At 41.1% G+C, this 25,709-nt stretch overlaps 1 protein-coding gene across 1 annotated transcript in view; it reads left to right on the top strand.

Annotated features, from left to right (window-relative positions):
* Positions 1 to 25,709, top strand: part of LOC125254787 (MAP3K epsilon protein kinase 2-like) — a 79,520-nt gene that overhangs the window by 17,764 nt on the left and 36,047 nt on the right. Inside the window, exon 3 of the mRNA XM_048169610.1 lies at positions 25,042 to 25,113. Within this exon, the coding sequence (XP_048025567.1) occupies positions 25,050 to 25,113 (64 nt within the window). The 5' untranslated portion in view covers positions 25,042 to 25,049. The remainder of the gene's footprint in view (positions 1 to 25,041; positions 25,114 to 25,709) is intronic.

Below are 25,709 nucleotides of genomic sequence, written 5' to 3'. Positions count from 1 at the left end.
ACGTCTGTGCCATGACATCCAGACCGAGAGAAGCTGGATGCTTGAGGGAGAACCAGAGTGGACAGTGAGAAGTCTCTCAAGACACAAACAGATCCACCTGAGCCCGGCCAAATACCCTCCATATTTGCTCCACCACTTTGCGGTGGAGCCTCCATTCCCCGGGCCTCAGCCTCTGCCTCGACAGGACGCCTGCTCTGATATTCTAGATCCCGGGGATATGTGCTGCTCGAAGTGACAACAATTTCCCCTGGGACCACAGGAGGATTTGATGCACCAGTTTGTAAAGTGGACGTGGCCACAAACCCCCTGGTGATTTATGTAGGCGACCACCGATGTGTTGTCTGACCGAACAAAAACATGGTGGCCCCTGAGGTCTGGGAGAAAATTCCTGAGAGCCAGAAAAACAGCCATCATCTCCAGGCACTTGATGTGCCAGGAGAGGTGGTTTTCGCTCCAAAGACCTTGAGTCGAGCGTCCATCTAGGATCACCCCCCAACCCGTGAGGGAAGCGTTTGTCATTAACATCTTGCGAAGACAAGGAGCTCCCAACACCAGCCCTTGGGATAGGAACCAGGGTTTCTTCCAAATGTCCAAGGCACGTAAGCATCGCTGCATGACCTTGATCATGCGGAAAGGATTTCCTCTCTGAGAAAACCCCCTGGTTCTGAGCCACCACTGCAGGGATCTCATGTACAGCATGCCAAAAGGTATCACGTTGGACACGCTGCTGCCATCAACCCCAACAGTCTCTGAAACTGTTTCACAGTGAGTGACTGGCCTAGCTTTATCTGGTTTATGGTAGAAAGGATTGATTCTATGCGAGCAGGCAAAAGATGTGCCTGCATCACAACAGAGTCCCAAACCACGCCCAGAAAAGTGGTTCTCTGAGCTGGAGAAAGCACACTCTTCTTGGCGTTTAACCTTAACCCCAACTTTTCCATGTGAGCGAGAACGTCATCTCGATGCCGAGCCGCTAACTGTTACGATTGGGCTAATATTAACCAATCGTCGATGTAGTTCAGAATGTGAATGCTTTGTAGACGAAGTGGTGCCAAAGCTGCATCCATGCACTTGGTGAATGTGCGGGGTGATAACGCTAGGCCGAACTGAAGAACCCGATATTGGTAAGCTTTGCCCCCGAAAGCAAACCTCAGGAACTTCCTGTGATGTGGAAGGATGGAAATATGGAAGTATGCGTCCTTGAGATCGATCGTGACAAACCAGTCCTCGGACCTGATCTGTGACACGATTTGCTTAAGAGTAAGGATTTTGAATTTGAGCTGCCCTACAGAGTAATTCAATAGGAACAGATCTAAAATTGGACATAACCCCCCCAATTGTGACAATGAATCGGGGTGGACGAGACCTGAACTGAATGGTATAGCCTTTTTCGATTGTTTGCAGAATTCAGCCAGATATATTTGTTAGATGTTTCCACTCTGACAGAAAATCTACTAAGGGTACCAGTCTCTTGAGACTAACCTCTAGTGCAGGGCTGTCAAATCCAAACTCAGCAAGGGCCATGCTGAGGGTTGTGAATAAAATCAGGGGCCGGATATAATATTTAGATTATTTTTTCAGTGTATTAATAACTGTATTAAAAAAAAAAAAAAAACACATTTATATAATAATGAGGTTTTAATTTTGAGTTGTAACACATTTGGAACACATTTGTGTGTTCAAAGATGTGTGAACCCAGCAGGCTTTTTTATCTTTATCAAAACAAGAAATAAGGTCTCTGACCACCATAGCTGCATAAAACAGTACTTTAAAAACAACAATTTTAATTTCAGAAAATAATTTTAATAAAACAAAATAGTCAACAAATTATAGATACAGTCAAACCAAAATTTATTCAGACACCTTGAACATTTCATTAATTAATACAGTTTATTCAGGATAGTTTACAACAATTTTATGACAAGATCTCAGAGTTAAACTGTGTCAGAAAAAAATTATAACACTATTAATTTTACTGGTAGTCCATTGTATGAAGTATTTTTGGGTAAAATTTGTCACAGTTTACTTTATTTTGTTATCCTCACTTACATAAATGAACTATAGTGTCCTGCACCCACTAGTAAAAATATATCAAAAATATTTTGGTGTGACTATATAAATACCACATGATATATAGACAACAAATGGTATCTGATATTGTATTATTTTATTATTATTGTATTATTATCCTCAGCAAATAGGATTTTTTTAACTCTTACCAGACACTCTGCACTTTTCTTTTCTTTTTAGCCATTGTGCTAGCCACATTTAAAGTCAGATAGCATTTTAGACTATATTAGACTGGTTTGCATCGTACCACTGTGGAGTAGCACAGTACCTGCATGACTCTTCATAGACATAAACAGATAAGTAGCTCCGACTACAACGTTCTTCCGCAAGACGCATGTAGTTTATCGCTACGTCAATCGCTAGAGTACCAAAAGTTATGGACTTAAGCTTTAAACAGCGCACGGGCTACATTAAAGTGATTACCAGAATTAGTTTGCAGGCCTGATTAAAAGTCGTGGCAGGCCGTGTTTGGCCCGTGGGCCTTGTAATTGACACGTGCTCTAGTGTATTTCAAACAGTAAGCACATCACCCTGAAGCAGCACACCGGCAGGGAATAACTGGCTTGACTGTTCTAGAGCCCTCCTCGGTTGGAGCGAGTAACCCTCGGGTAAGAACTCGCTTGGAACCTCTTCGCACCGGAAAAGAGGCAGAGACACACACACACAGCGCATCATACATTATTATTAGTTTAAAATTATATTTGTGTATGACTAACCGCAGCACACACCAGAGAAAAAAACTTTGCAGGTCCTATGGCTGAGAGAGAGCCTACTCAGATGAAAACCGCTTCAGTGAGCTCAATTATAGTAACGCAGCATTTTTTTTGTCAGTAATGGTAACGGCGTTGTAACGGGAGAAAAAGTAATTCGCTTGATTACACTTCGCCAGAGAGCTCTGCTTCTGCTTCCTCGCCCTGTGCGAGGAGCTGGTAGACAACTGGAGCTGGTAGACGACTGGGGCTGTTCCTGCCCAGTAGCCCCAGATACATGACTTCGGCGAAGCAATAATTTCTGGAATGCTGCCACCTGCTTTTTAGCTTCCTGAAACCTCTCGGTGGCAGAATTTACTGCGTCACCAAAGAGACCAGCAGGAGAAAGCAGGGTGTCCAGGAGAAAGCTCTTTTCCTTCCCTTTCCTTCCTGAGAGGTTCAGCCAAAGATGCCTCTCCACCAGGGCTGCCATAGAATGGGCCACTGTCTTGGCCATCTCCTTGATGTCCTGGAGAGATGGGGATTCAATTCTCGAACTACATCAGCGCTGACCTCCTCGTTCTCACTCATGTCTTTTAGCAGACCTGGTACGCCTGCAGAATTAACATTGTGTGCAGGCATACTGTGGCCTGACCTGCTGCCAAATACACTTTACCACCAAAGATGATGTAACTCTGAGAGCCTTGGTGGGCAATGCAGGTGCCTTAAGGCAGTTGTTCTCAAACCTGTCCTGGGGACCCCTCACCACTGCACATTTTGCATGTTTCCCTCATCTAACACACCTGATTCAACTCATCAACTAATTAGTAGAAACTGCAAGAGCTGAATTGGGTGTGTCTGATGAGGGAGACATACAAAATGTGCAGTGGTAAGGGGTCCCCGGGACAGGTTTGAGAACGTGTCTGACTGAGGTGAAAGATGGCTCACAAGCGTCTCTTCAGCTTTGCTGCGGAATACCTATGCAGAGTGAGTTACCTTGAAAGGAACCAGGGTTTGCCTCAGTAGAAGAAAAATTATATTTTTTTGTTAATAAAAAATATTAATATTAATTAACTCTCTGGAGTCGGGTAACGCGCCGGCGCGTTTTGCTGGATTTTTTTCACATTGAAGCAAAACAGACTTAAAATACTTTGTCATTTTTTGTCATAGAGACATAAGTAATATATCAATTGAAACTATAGAATATCTTCTTTTATTTGTGTACACTCAGAGTAAAAACAAAATGTTGTTCTTTTTTTAAAATAAAGAAAACTAACATGATGCGTGATCTCTTGTCTCACTCTGAACGAAGTCCAAATCTGATAGTTCTCAGAAAATGAACTGTAACTTAGTGAATACTAATCACAAAAAAATTTGAAAACAAAAAATCTCTGTTTATGTAATCTGTATGAAAAGAGACATGTCAGAAGTTCGTGATTCAGCTCATTATCCGCTAATGCGGCCACACCCACGGAGCCAGCGCTATTCAGACGCAAATTATGAGGCAATACTTGTATACATCGTCTCAATCGTGTATTTATTGTCTTGAAAAGTGTTTCACTGGATGTTAAAGCCATGGTTAGAGACCTCTGGAAGACATGCCGTTAGTTCCTGGTTCCTGTTCTTCTTTAGATGAATTTGTAGACTAAAAGTGCGCAGAGCGCCCTCCGGCTGCAAGTATGAATTGAAAACACAGTATCCAGCATTCATAGTGATGACAATAAATATTGAATAAATATTACTCCTCTGTATAGAAAATTGACATAAACATATGGAGAATCCATCAATATTACTCCAAATGTGCATGCTTTTAAGCTAAAAGCCTATATGAAATGCCATAGAGGTAACATAATTGCATCACAGAAATACATTATATTTTAAAGTATATAATAGAATACCATTATTTTAAATTGTAATAATATTTCACAGTATTGCAGTTTTTTCTGTATGTTTGATATACACCATGATAAGCTTGAGACATGATCACAGATGGTTTTTTCACAGCCTACCTGACTGAAAGGCCTCATTAATATGCAAGTCATTACACCTCATTATGCGGATCTTTTGTCTTCTCAGGTGTAAATGACCCATTATTCATGATGATTCACGCCTCCATGCATACTGTGTTTCTTGACAAAAAGTGTCTTACAAAAACTAAATCAATATATTGTTTTATATGAAGGAGTGGGCAGGATAATTTTACATAATTTTGAAGCAAAAACTCTAGTCTACAACCTCCAATACCCAGAAGTCTTGTGAACACAGATTTAATATACTTTTTTTGGCCTTATTTCAGTGACTTAAGTTTTTTTTTTTTTTCAATAACCATGCATAAACGTTATTCCTTCAAAAATACAAACGTACATTAGGGGTGCAACGGTTTTCGGTAAAAAAATCAAACCGTACGGTTTTCCACTTACGGTTCGGTACGCACTTGCACCACGGTCCATCTTGAATGACGACGCATCTATTGGTTAATATGGTTTGTTTAAAATAGCAACGTGGAAAGCAGACAGACAGAGTTCAGATAATGTATGTTTCAGTCGATGGATGCGCAAAACGTTACAACGACGTTAATCAAAAAGCGTGGACAAAACACTCTTTGTAAACTGTTAACTGTGAGTGCCGTATGCTCTAATGTCCAGTCATTTACGCCGTCATCACCCGGGTGTTGATAGCGTGTGAGCGCAGGTGAGACCTGAACAGCACACGTTGCTATCTGTGTTTAAACTAAACTCATTTAAGCCTTGCTGATTTAAACCTTCAAGAACAAGACGCGAAAGAGAACTCGCACGCGCTGTGAGAAGATTTGAGTGCGCTCATCCGAAGCGCGCACACACTTATTTCAGTCAGCGCGCAAATACTGAGTTCTCTTTCAAGTCTTGCGCTTCAGCGGCCAAATTCATACAAAAATTATGTCAACATGCCCATCTTGGCGAGTATCCAAGCAAACATAGTCGGTTATGTCTTAAGTGAACGTATATAAGTCGAGAAAGACAGCGCATGTGTAACGGTATATGTACTGGATCGTGCATGTCTTAAAGGGGGAAAAAAAACTATTCCTGCTGCCTGTTTTTAATGTTAAATCAAACAACAAAAATAACAAAGAAATCACTCACTGCTCTTGACTGAATAGTTTTTGTAACTTCAATAATGATTCTTTTTTTTTTTTTTACACAGTAAAGATAATATGCAGTGTTATTTTATATTTGATTACTTTATCCATTTTCTGTACCTGAAAACTACTGTTAGATACCTGAAATACCTGAAAAGCACTGTTTATTTTATTTGAATATTTGCTTTATTGTACTTTTATGTGATGTTGCTTGTAGTTTGATTGTTTGTTCTTATTTTCTTTATTTTTATTTGACAGTAGTCCTATTTTCCCTAAACATAGCACATACCGAACCGTACCGAAACCGTGACCCTAAAACCGTGATACGAACCGAACCGTGAGCAATTTGAACCATTGCACCCCTAATGTACATACATGTTCCTCACATATTATGGTAGCCTAGTTTGTGCTGAATACAGTGTAATGACACTTGTGTCATTAATATATTTATGAACAACTGAAAAAAGCACAAATGTCAGGGCATGTCAAAACTTCTCCAGGCCCCAAATCAGCCTCAGAGGGTTAAAAGTGCCAGCACACACTGTAGGATATCAATTAGTTCCTCATCCTTGCTTATAAAAGAATTTCTCTATTGAGATATTATATGGGATAGTTTATCAATAAATGCTGTCCACACCCTAAAAGATTTTGGTTTGGCTTTGTTGATTCTCGCTGTTGAGCATTCTAACAATGCTATTTATTGCTGGAAATCTAGGTGCATGCCAATTCTTAAAACTGATCTTTTTGGCAGCAGTTACAGCAATGTGGAGGATCCTACGTTGGTTAATATTGAGATTAAAGTCAGCATTATCATTCAATAAGCAAAGACTGTGATGTTTAGAGATAACCATATCAAAAAATAACACTGAAAAGACTTGGAAAACCTTGTCCCAAAATTTCCATGAGTTGACACTCATATACAAAACATATGCATATAGGTCCCAACAGTATTTGAATTACAAACTGTGCAAAAAGGGTTAGGCAAGCTCTTCATTTTATGTAACACATAATGACCCACATAGCAATTGTTGTCTAGACCAGCTCCAGGTCAGACAACCAGTTTGTCTTGGGCCAAATACAGCAAAGAATGATGGCCCAGATCTGGATTACAGAAATGAGCCATACCTGGCCCATATTTCTGCCAAATAATAACTCATAACCAGCCCTGAACTGGGCCAGAACATGTTTAATAGTGATAGCTAATGTCAGTCTTCAGTGAACCATATAGGAGACCAGTCTTTAACCAAAAAGCCAACACAAAATATCAGCCACGGATCCATCCATTAGTGTCTGCTAATCACACATCTTTTTGAATTGTAATGGAAACCAGATCAAAAGTATAGATTGTGAGGGAACGATCTTCAGGCTCAGCTGGGACTCGAACCAGGGACCTTCTTGCTGTGAGGAGACAGTGTTTTCCACCTAGCCACTCTTAAAATCACAGATATAAACGACCAGCGATTGCCCAAGCCCGGTGGCAAACCAAAATTCACAGGCCCAAGCCCGGTGACACCGCCACCCTGGTGGCTTCAGGGCAACTGTGCACAGTGGGCAATAGGCAGTTAAAACGGTTAAACATAAAAGGACTATGTCATATTCACTCTACATTTACTGCACTATTTCTGTCAGGACCACTATCATCAAATATGATAGATAATGCATAGAGTTTGTATTGGCGGTATGGTTCTGTTCTGGGCAAGAACTCGATGCGCATCCATGCAGCCTAGCATGGATAAGAGCAGGGAGAGCAGCAATAAACCCCCTAGGGTAAACAGAACAGGACCAACATGCAGATATCATTAAATGTCATGATTTAACATACACATATTTCGAGAGTTAGTCTGATTCAGGGGAAATAATAAGGCCAATCCTGACTGAAGAGAGGAGGAGTTGGGGATGGAGGAGGGTAATTTGCTCCTGAGAAATGCAATAGCTGCTGATAATACTGAGGAGCTTATATATACATGCCATAATAGGCGTCGTATTCCTATAGGTAGACATAAGTCACCTGGGAGTCAGCTGATGCAAGCTTGACTGACATGACCTGCCAGAACTGAGGCTAACGCTAGATTTCTGTCAGGGCCACTATCGTCAAATATGATAGATAATGCATAGAGTTTGTATTGGTGGTATGGTTCTGTTCTGGGCAAGAACAGAGCAACAATAAACCCCCAAAACAAACCATATGCTGATATCCCCCAACACAAACTGAGTGCGAAAATCTGAATGCCATGTTTCCTTAAAATGCAGTTACCTGAATGAGGAATGAGCCTAGCCTAGCTTAGTTTTTTTTTTTTTTTTTTTTTTTTATAAATGGGGGAAGCTTACACCCATAGCGGCAGCGAATCTCATACAATAAGCATGTTGTAGCGCATTTAGTTAGCGATTTTTATATATTATATATGCTTACACCATTAGCAGCAATCTAGTCGGAAAGCATACACCCATTGCCTAATACAAAATTATATATATATATAAAAAAAGTTCTCTCTCCTATTGGGGGAAGCTTACACCCCTAGCAGCAGCAATCTGATACAACAAGCATGTTGTAAATCACAGACTAGTATTAAACTAGTGGTAGTCAGGTCGGGGAAGCCTACACCCGCAGCAATAGCTCGGAGTTAGATTCAGCGTGCAGCTAAGAAATGAAATACAGTGCTTCCTCATCACGAGCAGGATTTCTGCTCCAGTCGGGCTGATTTCTTTGGCTGTGGAAGAGAAGACGGCAACTCCCATGATATCACACTCCTTACAGGACCATCAAGTTTCGACATTGTTAGGGTTGAATAAGAAACCTCTGTGTATATAAAGAAAAGCATGTTACAATACTCTGATAAGTTTCAAGCCACAGAAGTTGCTCACTTAACACAGAATGTTGCAATATGATCGGATAACATAAACAGCATAAAGTCTAAGACAACAGCTTAGATAGTATGTACCTGAATAAACTTACCACAGTATGTGCTTATAGTATGAAGCAATGACACTAGAAGCTTCGGTAACAAGCAGTTTTTTTTTATATATATTTGCCTTCCATAGCAGCTAGATAGCCTTAAGAACAGCTTGTTCTAAATAGCAACTAGACCTTTAAGAACGAGCATTTCCAAAAGCCACTATAGTTTTAAGAACGAGCATTTTCCAATGGCACTATAGCTTTAAGAAAAACAATGTTTACTATGTGCTGCGCCACAGCAGAAAAGCGTTTGCACCATGAATCTTTGTTTTTCTGTCTCTACTGCAAAGCTGCTTGAATCTGCGATGTATAGCGCTTAAACACAGGCGATCTGACCAGCGTGGATGTTGCTATACAAACGAAAGCGACCCGATAAGCATGCGCAGTGATCTAGCCGGTTGCCAACGACAACAGATGAGTAACGCACATCGCCAAATATGATCGCAAAAGCTTTGCAAAAACATTTGTACTGAGAAGGACTAGAAGCCTAAGCAACAGTGATATCTTTACCACATCATGAGTTAGCTTTAAAACAATGAGCATTAAAAGGAACTTAGCTTAGTGTAGCGTGTCTGGACCAGTCACACTCACACACACACAAGGACCACACGACCACTTGATGAGATTCAGCACTGTAACTGTAATTAAGAGAAATAATCAGTGGAGCAACGGGGCGACATACTGTGTGTTCCAGAGTGGGAGAAACTATTTTTCCGGGGAGAAGCGAAAATCACATGCGTCATCTGCCTCATACACAAGTAGACTGATATAAATACAATAATAGAAAATAATTATATAAACGTAAGTCAATTATACTGCTTATAAATATGTAAATATCTTGTTTTTCTTATACATCAGATCAATATTCTTATTCTATTACAATAAACATATTACAGTAGTGTATAATATAAAATAATTAGTATATTACAATAGTATATTAAATACGACATCTATATTACATTATTAACATATGCATTAATTCAAATATGTATATGATATAACATCCTATAATAAAAACAAATAAACAATTATAATATCATATAAACCCATATTTCCTCACATTACGCATCAAAAATGGAATAAAACATGGGATATATTCAGCACCGTACCATGTGCAGGCCGCACAAAGTGCGTCACAGACAGCATAAACAATTAAATCCTATTCTTTCTCCCGTAACACACTCTCTGTACCATATACATTCATTATCAGTCAACTAAATCTCTTTTCTTTTTGAAACAGAACTGATTGATCAACATACCTGTAATTAAGAGAAATAATCAGTGGAGCAACGGGGCGACAGCTTTTCCCACTCTAGTACACACTAAGCATATGATGCTAATTAGTTAGCGTCATGATATACATCATTTAAATCAAGTAACACATTAAACGATACATTTTCATCATAGCTAACATAATCAAATGTTACTATAAGTCAATCACATTCTTCCGGCAACAAATATGTGTTGTAAATAAGAAACATCACCATACCAGTATGTTTTTCCGGGTAGAAGCGAAAATCACATGTGTCATCTGCCTCATACACAAGTAGACTGAGCCTGCGTCTCAATGTGCATACTATCCATCCTAAATAGTATGTGACACTAGTAATATTCAATACTATTTAGGGCAGATAGGGTGGATAGTATGCACATTGGGATGCAGGGTGAGGCAATCGCATGTCGTGCAAGAGGAAACACCGCAGGTGCGTTCCACCGATAGCGTTCCCTCCGCCAACAAATTCCCAAAGAAAAGTTCCGCTACTTTAGCATTATTTTCACATAACTTGTGAACGATAATATAGGAACAAAATTTTGTTTAGTTCACTAAACCAATCTTTTTTTTTTTTTTTTTTTTTTTTTTACAAATGTAGACAAATATAAAGCATTAATAAACAATTAAAGAGAAGAAAAAGATAAAAAATAATAAAAATACATAAGGAAATAAACAAAACAAGTCAGATTAAATCAATAAATATTTCACACCAGTTACATTCTCCCCCCTGAACTTCACAAATTTTGAATATTACAGGGATAGTACACACTGGAGCCATTAGACCAACTGTTATCCAGGATATTGTGCAACAAAGTATGTTTCCCACTTGCATGGAAGGCGAGTACGGCAGGTTGATCAGGCCTACTGCAATCACCCGCAAAAGGTGCCTTAAACACCATTCATCTCAGATGAAACTTCATCTCTGATCTGGATCAACAATGTACTGAGATACATTAACCCTCAGGGGTCTGAGGATTTTTGGGACCCTGGAGAAGTTTTGACATGCCCTGACATTTGTGCTTTTTTCAGTTGTTCATAAACATATTAATGGAAAAAGTGTCATTACACTGTATTCAGCACAAACTAGGCTACAATAATATGTGAGGAACATGTATGTACATGTTTGTGTTTTTGAAGGAATAACGTTTATGCGTGGTTATTGAAAAAACAAAAAACTTAAGTCACTGAAATAAAGCCAAAAAATATATATTCTAAATATATTCTTTGTTCACAAGACTTCTGGGTATTTGAGGTTGTAGACTAGAGTTTTTGCTTCAAAATGAGGTAAAAATTATGCTGCCTGCTTGTTCATATAAAACAATAGAGAGATTTAAATTTTCTAAAACATCTTTGGTCAAGAAACACAGTATGCATGGAGGCGTGAATCCTCATGTATAATGGGTGATTCTCACCTGAGAAGACAAAAGAATCACATAATAATGACCTGAAATGACTTGCATAATAATGAGCTCTTTCAGTCAGGTAGGCTGTGAAAAAACCCTCTGTGATCATGATTCAAATCTCATCATGGTGTAAATCAAACATACAGAAAAAACAGCAATACTGTGAAATATTATTACAATTTAAATAATGGTATTCTATTATATACTTTAAAATATAATGTATAATGTTCTGTGATGCAAAGTGTCTGAACAATTATGTTACCTCTATGGCATTTCATATAGGCTTTTAGCTTAAAAGCATGCACATTTGGAGAAATATTGATGGATTCTCATATGTTTGTCAATTTTCTATACAGAAGAGTAATATTTATTCAGGATTTATTGTCATTACTATGAGCGCCGGATACTGTGTTTTCAATTCATACTTGCAGCCGGAGGGCGCTCTGCACCTTTAGTCCACAAATGCCTGAGCACTAAAGAAGAATAGGCAATCCAGGAACTAACCAAACTAACAGAGGACAGAGATCGCTAACTATGGCTATTCAAAACACTTTTCAAGACAATAAATACACGATTGAGACGATGAATGCATGTATTGACAGACTGATTTGCGTCTGAATAGTGCTCCCTCCATGGGCGTGGCCGCATTAGCGGATAATGAGCTGAATCACGGATTTCTGACATGGCTCTCTTTTCATACAGATTACATAAACACAGAATGTTTGTTTTCGATTTGACTTACACGATTTAAAACCTGACATTTCAACGTTTTTTTAGACATAAGTCTAATTTTTTTGTGATTAGTATTCACTAAGTTACAGTTCATTTTCTGAGAACTATCAGATTGGACTTCCTTCAGAGGGAGACCAGAGATCATGCATCATGTTAGTTTTCTTTATTTTACAAAAAGCACAACATTTTGTTTTTACTCTGAGTGTACACAAATAAAAGAAGATATTCCACAGATTAAAATGGTGTATAACTCTTAATTGTATGTGCAACATTAACAGAGTATTTTGAGTCTCTTTCACACTGGTAAGAAAAAAAACGTGGTGGTATAGCCGCGATACCCTCAGACCTCAGAGTGTTAACACACAGAAATTTAATTCTACAACTCAAAATGATAGAAGAAAAAGTTCTAATGCAGTACATTCTTATTTCAATAAAGACCTTACAACCCCACCAACTGGATTCAGAGTTTTGATAGATTGAGTCATGTTCTCTATCAATCTGTTGACGGGTTTCACAATCCTACCCACTCTGGTCCGAACTCCCAACAACTTCAGCATGTGAAACATGACTATCATCATGGAGAACTGCCTCAGAAAGCAAACTGTGAGAATCACAACTTTCATGTGGATTGACTACATTGCTGCTCTCCTTAGTACAATCATCTTTTGACACCGATTGCTCCTGTCCCGATGACTCAGGGACTACGTTCAATGATGCAGCACTATCAGGACTACTGGACAACCTCTGAGAATCCTCAGAAGCTGCACTCGTCTCCACCCAACTGGCAACTTGATCAGACAAAGAACACAACTCGGATGCAGGACCAACATCATCCATGGACACACTTCTACTGCTAAGGACAGATCCGCCACTATACTCAGATAATTCAGGTTCTCCCAACTCAAGTGGCAGGAAATTCGCTTGTAACAACAAATTGCAGTGAACAGTTTTCTCCTGACCCGTTCTGGTGTTACGTACGCGGTAAATGTGGCACTGGGGATTCAACGCAACTACCCTATAAGGCGTGGACTCTCACCTGTCTGCCAGTTTTCTCTTCCCACGTTCACCTTTGTTGGCCAGCAGAACTTGATCACCCAACTCAATGTTACGACCCTTCGTCTTTTGATTGTACAACTCTGTCGGACGTTGTTGACTAGAGTCTATGTTCTTCTGAGCAACAATAAGTGCCTCTTTTAAGTCAGCTTTTAATCTCTTCACGTATTTGTCGTAATCAACAATGTCACAGTCTCTCTCAATGTTGCCAAACATTACATCTACCGGTAGCTTTGGGATCCTACCAAACATTAAGAAAAAGGGAGCGTAGCCAGTGGATTTGTGTGCGGTACAATTATATGCAAAGGTTAGGGTCTGAAGCAACTGTGACCACTTTTCTTTGGACCTTGGCGGGAGTGCTCTGATCATGTTGCCCAAGGTTCTGTTGAACCGTTCAATGCTCCCATTTCCCATTGGATGATAAGTAGTTGTTTGTGACTTTTTTACTCCGGCAACCTGCAGCAACTCTCGAATCAGTTGGCTTTCAAAGTTGGCCCCCTGATCGGAGTGGATCCTGTCAGGAAAACCGTACACACAAAAATAACGATCCCACAATTATTGTGCTACCTGCCTTGCGAACTGGTCACGACACAGGAAAGCGTGAGACATCCAAGAAAAATGGTCGGTCACAACCAGCACGTCCACATTCCGACCTTTTGAGCTTTCTGCGGTCCAAAAATCAATGCATACTAGCTCCATTGGACTTGATGTTTTCACACTCTCTAATGGGGCTCTGCCTTCGGGTTCGAGCGTTTTACTAACGACGCAGCGCTTACAACACTTAATGTACCTACGAACGTCTTGTTCCAACCCGACCCAAAAGAACCTTTGTCTGGCCAGGTGCATAGTTCTACCTTGGCCCTGGTGCCCTGCTTCGTCGTGAACACCTGTCATCACCTGCGTAATTAAAGATGGGACAATGTACTGCAACCGTTTCTTTCCTGTCAAGTTATCTTTGCTTACACGATACAGCACACCATCAAGTAACTTTAATTTATCCCACTGTTTTAAGACTCTGAGCACCTTATCCGTCTCACCAGCACGCTCACGACGTGAGGCTCTCTTGCCCCTATTGACCTAAAACAAGACCCTGGACAGACAAGGGTCATTTTGTTGTCTGTCTCACAATTCGTCTAATGAGAAGACTGGTAATGGGCACTGCCCAGAAGGCAATAAATGTTGGGTGTCTTGGGCAATCCAGGAGATTGTCCTTGACTCAACTCCTGCTTCCCAGTCACTGTGACCCTCCAACACTGCAGACACCTCAGCACTGGAAAGTGGACAACGACTTGGTGTTACACAAGGAGGAAATTCAGCACTCTGGATACCAGCACTAAGCCTGAATGCGTCCTGCACTGTGTCTCTCTCAAATTGCTCTGCTTCACTAAGCAACACACAGTAAGGCTCATTCAGCATCCTCTGACTGACCCGGTTATGGACAAAGGGTTGACGGCTTAAAGCATCGGCCACTACATTCTTACTGCCAGGTATATACTTGATGCTGAAACGATAGGGCGCCAACTTGGAAACCCATCTCTGCTCACACGCGTCGAGTTTAGGCTTTGTAAGGATGTAAGTTAACGGATTGTTGTCCGTCCAAACAACAAATTCATGGCCTTTCAGCCAGTGGCTGAATTTGTCGCAGACGGACCACTTCAAAGCCAAAAACTCTAAGCGGTGAGCAGGATACTTCGCCTGAGCGTGTGTAAGGGCTTTGCTTGCAAAAGCGATCGGCCGAGCTCTAGTCTCACTCTCTGCGACCTGTGATAGCACAGCACCCAAACCGTCCATGGACACGTCAGTGGACAAAATAAATGGGCGACCGAAATCAGGATGTGTGAGTACCACAGAATTGATCAGAGCAGCTTTTAACTGCTGGAAGGCTCTACTGTGCTCTTCCTTCCAGTCATCAGGACTCAACTTTCTGAACGCAGCAGCACCCTTCTCCGGAGGCTTCTTGCCCCTTGGCGCAGCTGTCAAAGCAAACAGAGGTTTTGCGATGGTGGAGCAATTTTGGATGAACCTCTGGTAATACAGCACCATACCAAGGAACGATTTGATCTTTCTTTGGGATGGGGTCACCCCATCCTCCATCATTAAATCAGACTCCGTCACTGCTCCAATAGCACTGACCTTATCTGGGTCGGTCGCAACCCCTGAACTGTCAATGACATACCTAAAAACTGCACGCTCCTCCAGAGGAAATGACACTTTTTGGGCGCTAACTTTAAACCATGCTCTCTGAGCCTACTGAACACTAACTCAAGTCTCTTAATGGTCTCGGTCTCATCTGGGGCGTACACGAGTAGGTCATCCAGATAGCAAAGCAACGTCAGGAAGTTTTGATCGCCGATGTTAGTCATTAAGCGCGTAAAACTGGCGAGGCTATTGCACAACCCTTGCGGTAACTGATTAAACTCAAACAGCCCCATCGGCGTTGTGAAGGCCGTAAGCTTTTCGTCCTCCTCGGCCATTGCGATATTATAAAAGCCAGAGGTGAGATCCATCGCACTAAAGATCGCGTTTCCGCCCAAGGCCGCCAAGGAGTCTGCTTGGTGAGGTAAGGGGTGAGCGTCCTTGATGGTCCGGGCATTAAGCCAGCGGTAATCAACGCAAACACGAAGATCACCGCTTTTCTTCCCATTCACTACAAGACTTTTGGATAATGTCTTGCTCTTCCATATCCGAGAGCACTTTTTGCAGTGTCTGATACTGAGCTGGAGGAACACGCCGATACGGAAGTCTAAAAGTCCGTTTATCAGACAGGTGAATCCTATGGACAAATTCTTTGGCCTTGCCACAGTAACTTATTTTTAGAAAACACATCTTGATGTTTCTGAATCAACTGCAGAAGCTAGTCTTTCCAATATAGAGTCACCTCGCAGGACTCAATGTCAAAATCACTGAGACAGAGCTTCTGCAGTGCCTCACGAATACCATAGGAAGAACTAACCCCTGCGTCTGTGCTCGAGGAGATGGATTGGCTCTGCATGTTCACATTCTCCCCATCACAGTGTTCGGGCTGCACATCCAGGTCTTCAACTGCTAAAACAGGAGATACGTCTGCTATTTTAGTGTTACGTCTCATAGTGACAGGTTTATTGGATAGGTTAATCAACTTAATCGGCACCCATCTATCACCAGGCAATGTGGCTACAACACGCAAGACAAGAGCACCTTTCTTATGAGTTTGTGCTTTAGATGGTTGAACACACACAGTACTACCCACAGAAATGATGGAACTGGTCGGGAGTCTGCCCCACACAAGGTGCTCTTGTTGAGGTAAAAGCGTGACAGCTTGAGTGAGCTTAGTGGTACTGATAACGGTTGGGATGCTACCACCTTCCCATCTGTCATGCCCAGACAGCATACTCAAAAATCGCTGAATTTCTGGTTCTCCTGTTGAGTTTGGCTGGTTCATAACACGCCAATAGCTTTGGGACTGCTTAAGTTGACTGAGAACATACTTGATGACGTTAGTACCAACAATTAACTGGTCTTTTTGCCCTGGTACAACCAAGGTAGGCACAACGACTGAGAATCCATACACACACATCTTTAGCTGGTGGATACACTTGGGTTTGACCCGAACACCGCCACACCCTACAAGCAAAACATCGGCATGGGGCTGCCCAGACTCATGAATCCCGCATGTATCCAGCAGTTTGCGCTCGATTTCCTCATTAATAGTACATGCCATAGAACCCGTGTCTAACAGGCCTTAGCAAATGACTGTATCATTCACCAACACATTGGTATAAAACAAACTGACAGCTTTTTCCAGCTTCGTGATGTTTTGGAACAAAATGATACTGCCACTTGACTCAAATGGTTGTTATAGACGACCATTGGATCATCTTCACTGGTGAGAGGCTGACTCTCAACACTCACACTGCCCTCTCCCCAGTGTGAGTGGTCTAGTTTCCCTGACCATCACTGGTCTGGGCTGCACCTTGGCCAACAACTCTGTGACACTGTTTACGTTGATGTCCAAACTCTAAACAATCAAGGCATCTTCTTTCTCTCATGCAGGTGAATCCTATGGACAAATTCTTTGGCCTTGCCACAGTAACTTATTTTTAGAAAACACATCTTGATGTTTCTGAATCAACTGCAGAAGCTAGTCTTTCCAATATAGAGTCACCTCGCAGGACTCAATGTCAAAATCACTGAGACAGAGCTTCTGCAGTGCCTCACGAATACCATAGGAAGAACTAACCCCTGCGTCTGTGCTCGAGGAGATGGATTGGCTCTGCATGTTCACATTCTCCCCATCACAGTGTTCGGGCTGCACATCCAGGTCTTCAACTGCTAAAACAGGAGATACGTCTGCTATTTTAGTGTTACGTCTCATAGTGACAGGTTTATTGGATAGGTTAATCAACTTAATCGGCACCCATCTATCACCAGGCAATGTGGCTACAACACGCCCGACAAGAGCACCTTTCTTATGAGTTTGTGCTTTAGATGGTTGAACACACACAGTACTACCCACAGAAATGATGGAACTGGTCGGGAGTCTGCCCCACACAAGGTGCTCTTGTTGAGGTAAAAGCGTGACAGCTTGAGTGAGCTTAGTGGTACCGATAACGGTTGGGATGCTACCACCTTCCCATCTGTCATGCCCAGACAGCATACTCAAAAATCGCTGAATTTCTGGTTCTCCTGTTGAGTTTGGCTGGTTCATAACACGCCAATAGCTTTGGGACTGCTTAAGTTGACTGAGAACATACTTGATGACGTTAGTACCAACAATTAACTGGTCTTTTTGCCCTGGTACAACCAAGGTAGGCACAACGACTGAGAATCCATACACACACATCTTTAGCTGGTGGATACACTTGGGTTTGACCCGAACACCGCCACACCCTACAAGCAAAACATCGGCATGGGGCTGCCCAGACTCATGAATCCCGCATGTATCCAGCAGTTTGCGCTCGATTTCCTCATTAATAGTACATGCCATAGAACCCGTGTCTAACAGGCCTTAGCAAATGACTGTATCATTCACCAACACATTGGTATAAAACAAACTGACAGCTTTTTCCAGCTTCGTGATGTTTTGGAACAAAATGATACTGCCACTTGACTCAAATGGTTGTTATAGACGACCATTGGATCATCTTCACTGGTGAGAGGCTGACTCTCAACACTCACACTGCCCTCTCCCCAGTGTGAGTGGTCTAGTTTCCCTGACCATCACTGGTCTGGGCTGCACCTTGGCCAACAACTCTGTGACACTGTTTACGTTGATGTCCAAACTCTAAACAATCAAGGCATCTTCTTTCTCTCATGCAGTGTGAACGGGTTGAATGAGATCGGTCTCCGCACACTGCACATGGGGATGCTCGATACCACGGTGACGTACGAGACTTTGGTTCTGAAACAGGTAGAGTTGTGCGTTCCAACACCCTTTATAGCATTTTCAGTACACGCTCTAAAGTGCCCAATTCTGTGGCTTTACTTGTTTTAGGGTGTGGGCTTGCAGTACACGCAGCAGAGGTTACACCTACACTTTCGCTTCCTACTGCTACCTGCATGCTGACTGGCTTTTCGGCAACAGCAGCCTGATTTACTGCAACTTTCGGCACAGATGGAAGAGGTTTTCATGACTTAAAGTCTCTCTCATGCTTGTCGATGGCCTCTTGGACCTCCTCAGCTGACCATTTGCTTATGGGCTTACACCTAAAGACATTGGAAAGCTCAAGATTGGGACAGATCCTGATAAACATCATTGCAATCTCTGAGCTCATATTTTCCATCTTGCTACCACATCTTTGCAGGTGAGCATCTGCTAGCTCAGCCACCTCGTTTAACCTGACCCAATAGTCAACAGGGTGCTCGTTATGCTTCGGATGGGTTGCGTAAAAATTGGCTAGCGGCTGGCACAAGCCAGGACTCTCACTAAAAAAGCGCTGCAGTACTTCGTACACAATTTCAGGGCTAAGTACAACAACCAGGCTACTTTTTAGCTTAACATTAACAATGCTCTTTGCATGGCCGCAGAGATGGTTCAGTATTTCTTCTACCCCGTTGGCCTTGCTGCAACCCTTTTTGGACAAATACACATTCATCTGTTCAATCCACTCTAAGATGGAACATTTGTCACTACCATCCCCTCTGAACATTTGTGGTTCTTTAATGTCAGCTTTGACTATGAGGTTTAATTTGGACAGATCAAGGCTCGTAGAAAGGGGCATTGTGCTAGAGGGTTGCTGCTCAAACGAAGGAACGGAACCAGGTGATGCTGAAGTCTGGTTTGTTAACAACCGTGTGACAATGGAGTCACCTATCTGGCTTCCGAGCTCACCAATGAGGTTGCGTAGTTGCTGCATAACGTTGTCAGGACCAGCATTGGCAGGGGTGGAAGACTTTGGTTTACTTGATTCATTATTGAGCACAGTCGGATCAGTCGCAGAATCATAGACCAAGATGCGTGGTTTGCCAACTACAGGCTCGGATACCCCAAACAACCCACGCCCCCTGCCAATGTGTGGCGTCACTAAATCTTCGTTCCATCCCCCTTCTGCCATATTGCGAATTTTAGGTAATGAAAAGCATAAACAAGAAAAAATTAGACTACCTCACAATTACTGTTTGCTTAAACAAGCAGAAATGAGAGAAAAAAAGAAAAGAAAAAGGAAAACAGTTCAATGTGCTCAAAGTGTAAAGTCCAATGTGTGCGTAATGTGGCACAAGAGTTCAGTTACTTAGTTTAGTTCAATGTCCAGACACCACCACTAGAACGTCAACGATGAAGATCTTTTGTCTGTCAGTTGCAGAAGCGTTGTGATCCAGCGTTGTCAAACCCCAGTGATCGGCTGCAGCAGATCTGGCGCATCCGGGTCACATTTCAACATCTCAAGTATTCTCACTTATCTTACTTAACTTATAGCTTACCTGATTGCTTAGATACTGGTGCTTGTGCTTGCTTTTGCTTCCTCTGCTAAAGAAATAAGTAGAGGGATGACCTGATTAGATTTGCATTTACCATACCTTAACCACATCTATAGCGTCATCTGCCTCATACAGAAGTAGACTGAGGCAATGGCATGTCGTGCAAGAGGAAACCCCACAGGTGCATTCCACCGATAACATTCCCTCCCCCAACAAATTCCCAAAGAAAAGTTCTGCTACTTTAGTGTTATTTTCACATAACTTGTGAACGATTATATAGGAACAAAATTTTTGTCAAGTTCATTAAACCAATCTTTTTTTTTACAAATGTAAACAAATATAAAGCATTAATAAACAATTAAAGAGAAGAAAAAGATAAAAATTAATAATAAAAATACATAAGGGAATAAACAAAACAAGTTAGATTAAATCAATAAATATTTCACACCAGTTACATTAGCTTCGTGGAAACATTCAGAGATGAAGTTGAGTGAAATAGCCAGCTGTGACGTGGATGTTTGATCTTGTCTTGAAACGCTTCTCGATGAGGGGGAGGACAGATCCAGCTGAACTGCGAGTCCATGTCTAATTGCAGCGATGCGAGAAGCAATGCTAACGTTAACTCAGTCATTTCCAATCAGTCGGCTTATGATCAATGCGGTGAATGAGAGGTGAAATGCACGAATCCCTCTCGCTAAATTCCCGATTGCACAATTCCTAGTGAGATGATGCTGTTTGCCTGTCGAATTCGCCATTTAATTTGCTCCTGAGAAATGCAATAGCTGCTGATAATACTGAGGAGCTTATATATACATGCCGTCAGAGCCGTTTCTAAGCATAGGCAAACCAGGCGGTCGCCTAGGGCGCAAACAGCTGGGGGGCGCCAGTGAGAGCCCCCGCCCCACCAAGAGATTTATATATATATAAACACTACTAAAATAAAACTGAATAAAAATTATTATTACTATTATTATTATTTCGTACTTTTGCCACTTCGAGGAATTATGATTACTTGTGTATTATCTGAGTGACAAGTCTCCTGGTGATAGTGGCCGGTGCTCTTAGGAAGAGAGTAGAGAAACGAGATAGAAGGCAGCAGGGAACGTCGTCATTCATGTTTACCTGGATTAAGTGTTTTAGTTTCATCATCATGAAAAGGTCAAAGCCATCAGTACGGAGCCCCTAAAGGGACATGGTGGTAGAAAAAAAAAAGGGAAGGAAGGAAATTTTACGTGGTGGTGGAAAAAAATTTGGGATGGGAGGATTTTTTTTTTCCAAATCTTTTGCGTTCCCTCGCAAAGATGTTTTGCGTTCCCTCGCAAAGATTGCGTTCCCTCGCAAAGATGTTTTGCGTTCCCTCGCAAAGATTGCGTTCCCTCGCAAAGATGTTTTGCGTTCCCACGCAAAACTTTTGCGTTCCCACGCAAAGATGTTTGCGTTCCCTCGCAAAGTTATAATCGTTCCCTTGCTGTGAACTCGGACAAACACTTCCTCTTTAATGTCCCGCTGGCTGGCAGTAGTGTTTCAGTTAGTAACATACATTAATAATGCACACAAATAATGCGCGGCTCATAGAGTTTGAACTTGTTGGACTCAAAAATGAAGAAATGCAGTCAGTGCTTATGTCAAGCAGTTCATTTGGCAATATATTCACAGATTCGAGCTTCCCGGATTAGTAACTCGTGAGCTAAACGTTGTTAAAAACACAAATGAAGCTACTTCCAATCATAGTAACCTAGACAACAAGCTACAACAACCCAATTTTCCTCAAATGTGTTTTATAATAAATTGGTCTCTATGAGCAGGCGGCGGAGAGACACGCCTGAAGGGACCGTCTGAAAAGTGCAAAACCCAACACTTAGTTTGATTTAAAAAAAATGCATAACGTTTATGATTATTAATTATTAAATAAGATAATATAATAATAACTTAACTGTTATTAGTAAAAATATTAAATAAATTGTAATGCCATCAAATCCAGTAAGCCATTATCATGCAAAAGCTGTTGTATGTAAGCTGTTTACCAACATCATTTGTGTAAAGAAGGCCTTTAAGTGCTACTTGCCAAACTAAGTGTTGTAGTACCTATAACCAGCAGGAGAGCAGTGATGTATGAACTGAATTTGGTGCCAGTACAGTGTGTTACAGTGAAGTTATTGAGTATTTTTCATAATATAAAATGAGCAAAAGGGTTTCGGGTTTTGCACTTTTCAGACGGTCCCTTCAGGCGTGTATCTCCGCTGCCTGCTCTTAGAGACCAATTTATTATAAAACACATTTGAGGAAAACTGGGTTGTTGTAGCTTGTTGTCTAGGCTACTATGATTGGAAATAGCTGCATTTGTGTTTTAACAACGTTTAGCTCACGAGTTATTAATCCGGGAAGCTCGAATCTGTGAATATATTACCAACCGAACTGCTTGACATAAGCACTGACTGCATTTCTTCATGTTTGAGTCCAAGAAGTTCAAACTCTATGAGCCGCGCATTATTTGTGTGCATTATTAACGTATGTTACTAACTAAAACACTACTGCCAGCCAGCGGGACATTAAAGAGGAAGTGTTTGTCCGAGCTCACAGCAAGGGAACGATTTTGCGAGGGAACGCAAAACATCTTTGCGAGGGAACGCAAAACATCTTTGCGAGGGAACGCAAAACATCTTTGCGAGGGAACGCAAAACATCTTTGCGAGGGAACGCAATCTTTGCGAGGGAACGCAAAACATCTTTGCGAGGGAACGCAATCTTTGCGAGGGAACGCAATCTTTGCGAGGGAACGCAATCTTTGCGAGGGAACGCAAAACATCTTTGCGAGGGAACGCAAAACATCTTTGCGAGGGAACGCAAAACATCTTTGCGAGGGAACGCAATCTTTGCGAGGGAACGCAAAACATCTTTGCGAGGGAATGCAATTTTTTTGAGGGAACGCAAAAGATTTGAAAAAAAAATCCTCCCATCCTAAATTTTTTTTCCACCACCAAGTAAAATTTCTTTCCTTCCCATTTTTTTTTTCTACCACCATGTCCCTTTAGGGGCTCCGTACATCAGGGGTTCAGTATCGTAAAAATAAAAATGAGGATGAGAAAAAGAAAAAGAAATATACAGGTATGTTACTAATTGGTTAATTGTTCTGTTCTACTACAAATTAGTAGCTCCATCATCATGAGCAAAACATGACACTGCATATCAGCACAGGACGGATAAGTCACGCAGCAGAATCCCAGTAAACACAGAACGTTCCCTTAACATTTCATTATGGTTCCCGCTTGGTTATTTTTTGGGGGAACCAAAAAAGAACGTTCTGGGAACTTTCTCTATTGGTTCCTTTTTTTTGTAACCTAAAGGGAACGTTCTATTTACGCAAAGAAAACTTTCCTGGCTAACGAACAGGGAACGTTAGAATCTTTGTTCTGGGAAAGTTTTGGGAACCAAAATTGTTAGCTGGGATATTATAGCATATAATATCAAATAAATGCATTTCTTTATGCTGTAATCGTGCAATTGAAGTCACAGACAGACAGGCATTGTGATTATATTAATGGTACATGATAGGTGCACTCAACACATCTTTAGAGAATCACAAGGCAGTTGCTACTGTAGGAAGAGAATCATCAGAGGCAAGCCCCAGTCCTAACTGTAAGTGTTTACTTCTTGTTTACAGCTTTAGCTATAAAGAATTGTTTCAAAATGGTGTGACAATGCCATGTCTGATTGTATGAGCATAAATAGGGATGTTTCCAGGCAGATGTCCTATGATGACGTTATTGACGCTTTTGCAGCAATTAAGTCTAGGCATGTCCACTTTTAAAGCTATTGAAAATAGTAAACATGCTCAAATATGCCAAGATCAATTTGTTTTAAGTCCTTGTAGTTGTTTACCAGTTACTTCCTTTGAAAATGGATGTGCATAGTTGTTTTATTGAAAAGTGGGAACTGTGTATTACTGAATAATAATACTTATTACTGAATAATAATGGCTGATAACGTAACATATTGCGTGGTATGTGTGTGTGTGTGTCTGTTGGGGTGGGGGTCAATAGGGATCTCGCTTAGGGTGCCAAAAAGGCTATAAACGGCCCTGCATGCCGTAATAGGCGTCGTATTCCTATAGGTAGACATAAGTCACCTGGGAGTCAGCTGCTGCAAGCTTGACTGACGTGACCTGCCAGAACTGACGCTAACACTAGATAAGGTGGCGCTATAGAGCCCCTCCTCCCTGCCCATTTCTAAGACTTTGCCCATGTCTACTGGATAACAATCCTGATGTGTGTCGAGTTTCATACAATTTGAAGCATGCTAAGAGTATCAAAAGTATCCAAAATGAATATTAAAGTTTGATGCGTTGCCAAGGCAACAGTGTTTGAGATATCACAATTCTTTTCAAAGGACTACATCTGCCATGTTTTAACATTATTCTGATGAAGTTTGAAGCAACTCGGGTAAAAATAAGAGGGTGATCTCAAAGCATGCTGAAAGTGACACACTTCCTGCTGCTAACCCCCCACTTTTGTCAAAAGGTGGCGCTACTGAGCCCCTCCACCACGCCCATTTCTATGGCTTTGTCCATGTCTTTGTCCATGTCTACTGGTTGACAATATTGATGTGTGTGTCGAGTTACATGCAATTTGAAGCATGTTAAGAGTTTTAAAAACACTCAAGAATATTATTAATGTTTGACGTGTTGCCATGGCAACAATATTTAAAATATCAAGTGCTGATTGGGCATTTGGTAAAATCAACTGCAAATAATCACATTCCACTTTGCAATTAAAAAGTATTGCTATGTGCTGTATTGTGTAACACAGATTGGCTTCTTTAAATACTGCATTTTAACCTATTGTTACATTTTCCTTACAGCATCAAAAATGAATATTTCAGCACAAGACACTCAACTCATGAATTACGATCACAGATCAACAGCAAGAGAAGGTGAGCATCTATTTCTATAACAATGATTAAGAGGGTATTTTGTGATTCACAGATCTAAACTAAAGCCTTTTTTAAGCATCGGTTTTGTAAAAACAAAAGACTACTCTCAAAAACATGCTCAATTCATTAAAACATTACTGTCACAATAGTTACTATCTGCAAATTTTTATGAACTGCACTTCATTCAAAATGAAGGCCAGGACTGTCAATTAATTTACAAAATTTTATATTTCTAAATTACATTAAATGTAAACATTCCATTCTAAATTTTTTACATTGCACACCCTGAAGACTTAGATAATACAAACATGCAGTTAGCTAACATTGTATATTCATTTAGGCAGAAACAATGATCTTATCAAACTAGTAATTGCAATTTGTGATCATAATGAATACAATATAAAGAAAATTTTGCAAGGTAGAACAGCAGCTATGCTAATTATTTCCATTTGCTATTGTTTATAACATTTCAAACAGAAGATAATCGTGCTCTCTAATCACTCTCGTGCTATTTTTATGTCAGCACCGCTTTAAGTCAAACAAGACTATGATAACAAGGGCCCACAATTATTGTCTGGCCCAGCTCCGGGTCACAC

The sequence above is a fragment of the Megalobrama amblycephala genome, linkage group LG19 (genome assembly GCF_018812025.1).
Source record: "Megalobrama amblycephala isolate DHTTF-2021 linkage group LG19, ASM1881202v1, whole genome shotgun sequence".
NCBI lineage: Eukaryota > Metazoa > Chordata > Actinopteri > Cypriniformes > Xenocyprididae > Megalobrama > Megalobrama amblycephala.
The sequence above is the reverse complement of the archived record's forward strand: the minus strand, read 5'-3'. Positions and strand labels throughout refer to the sequence as shown.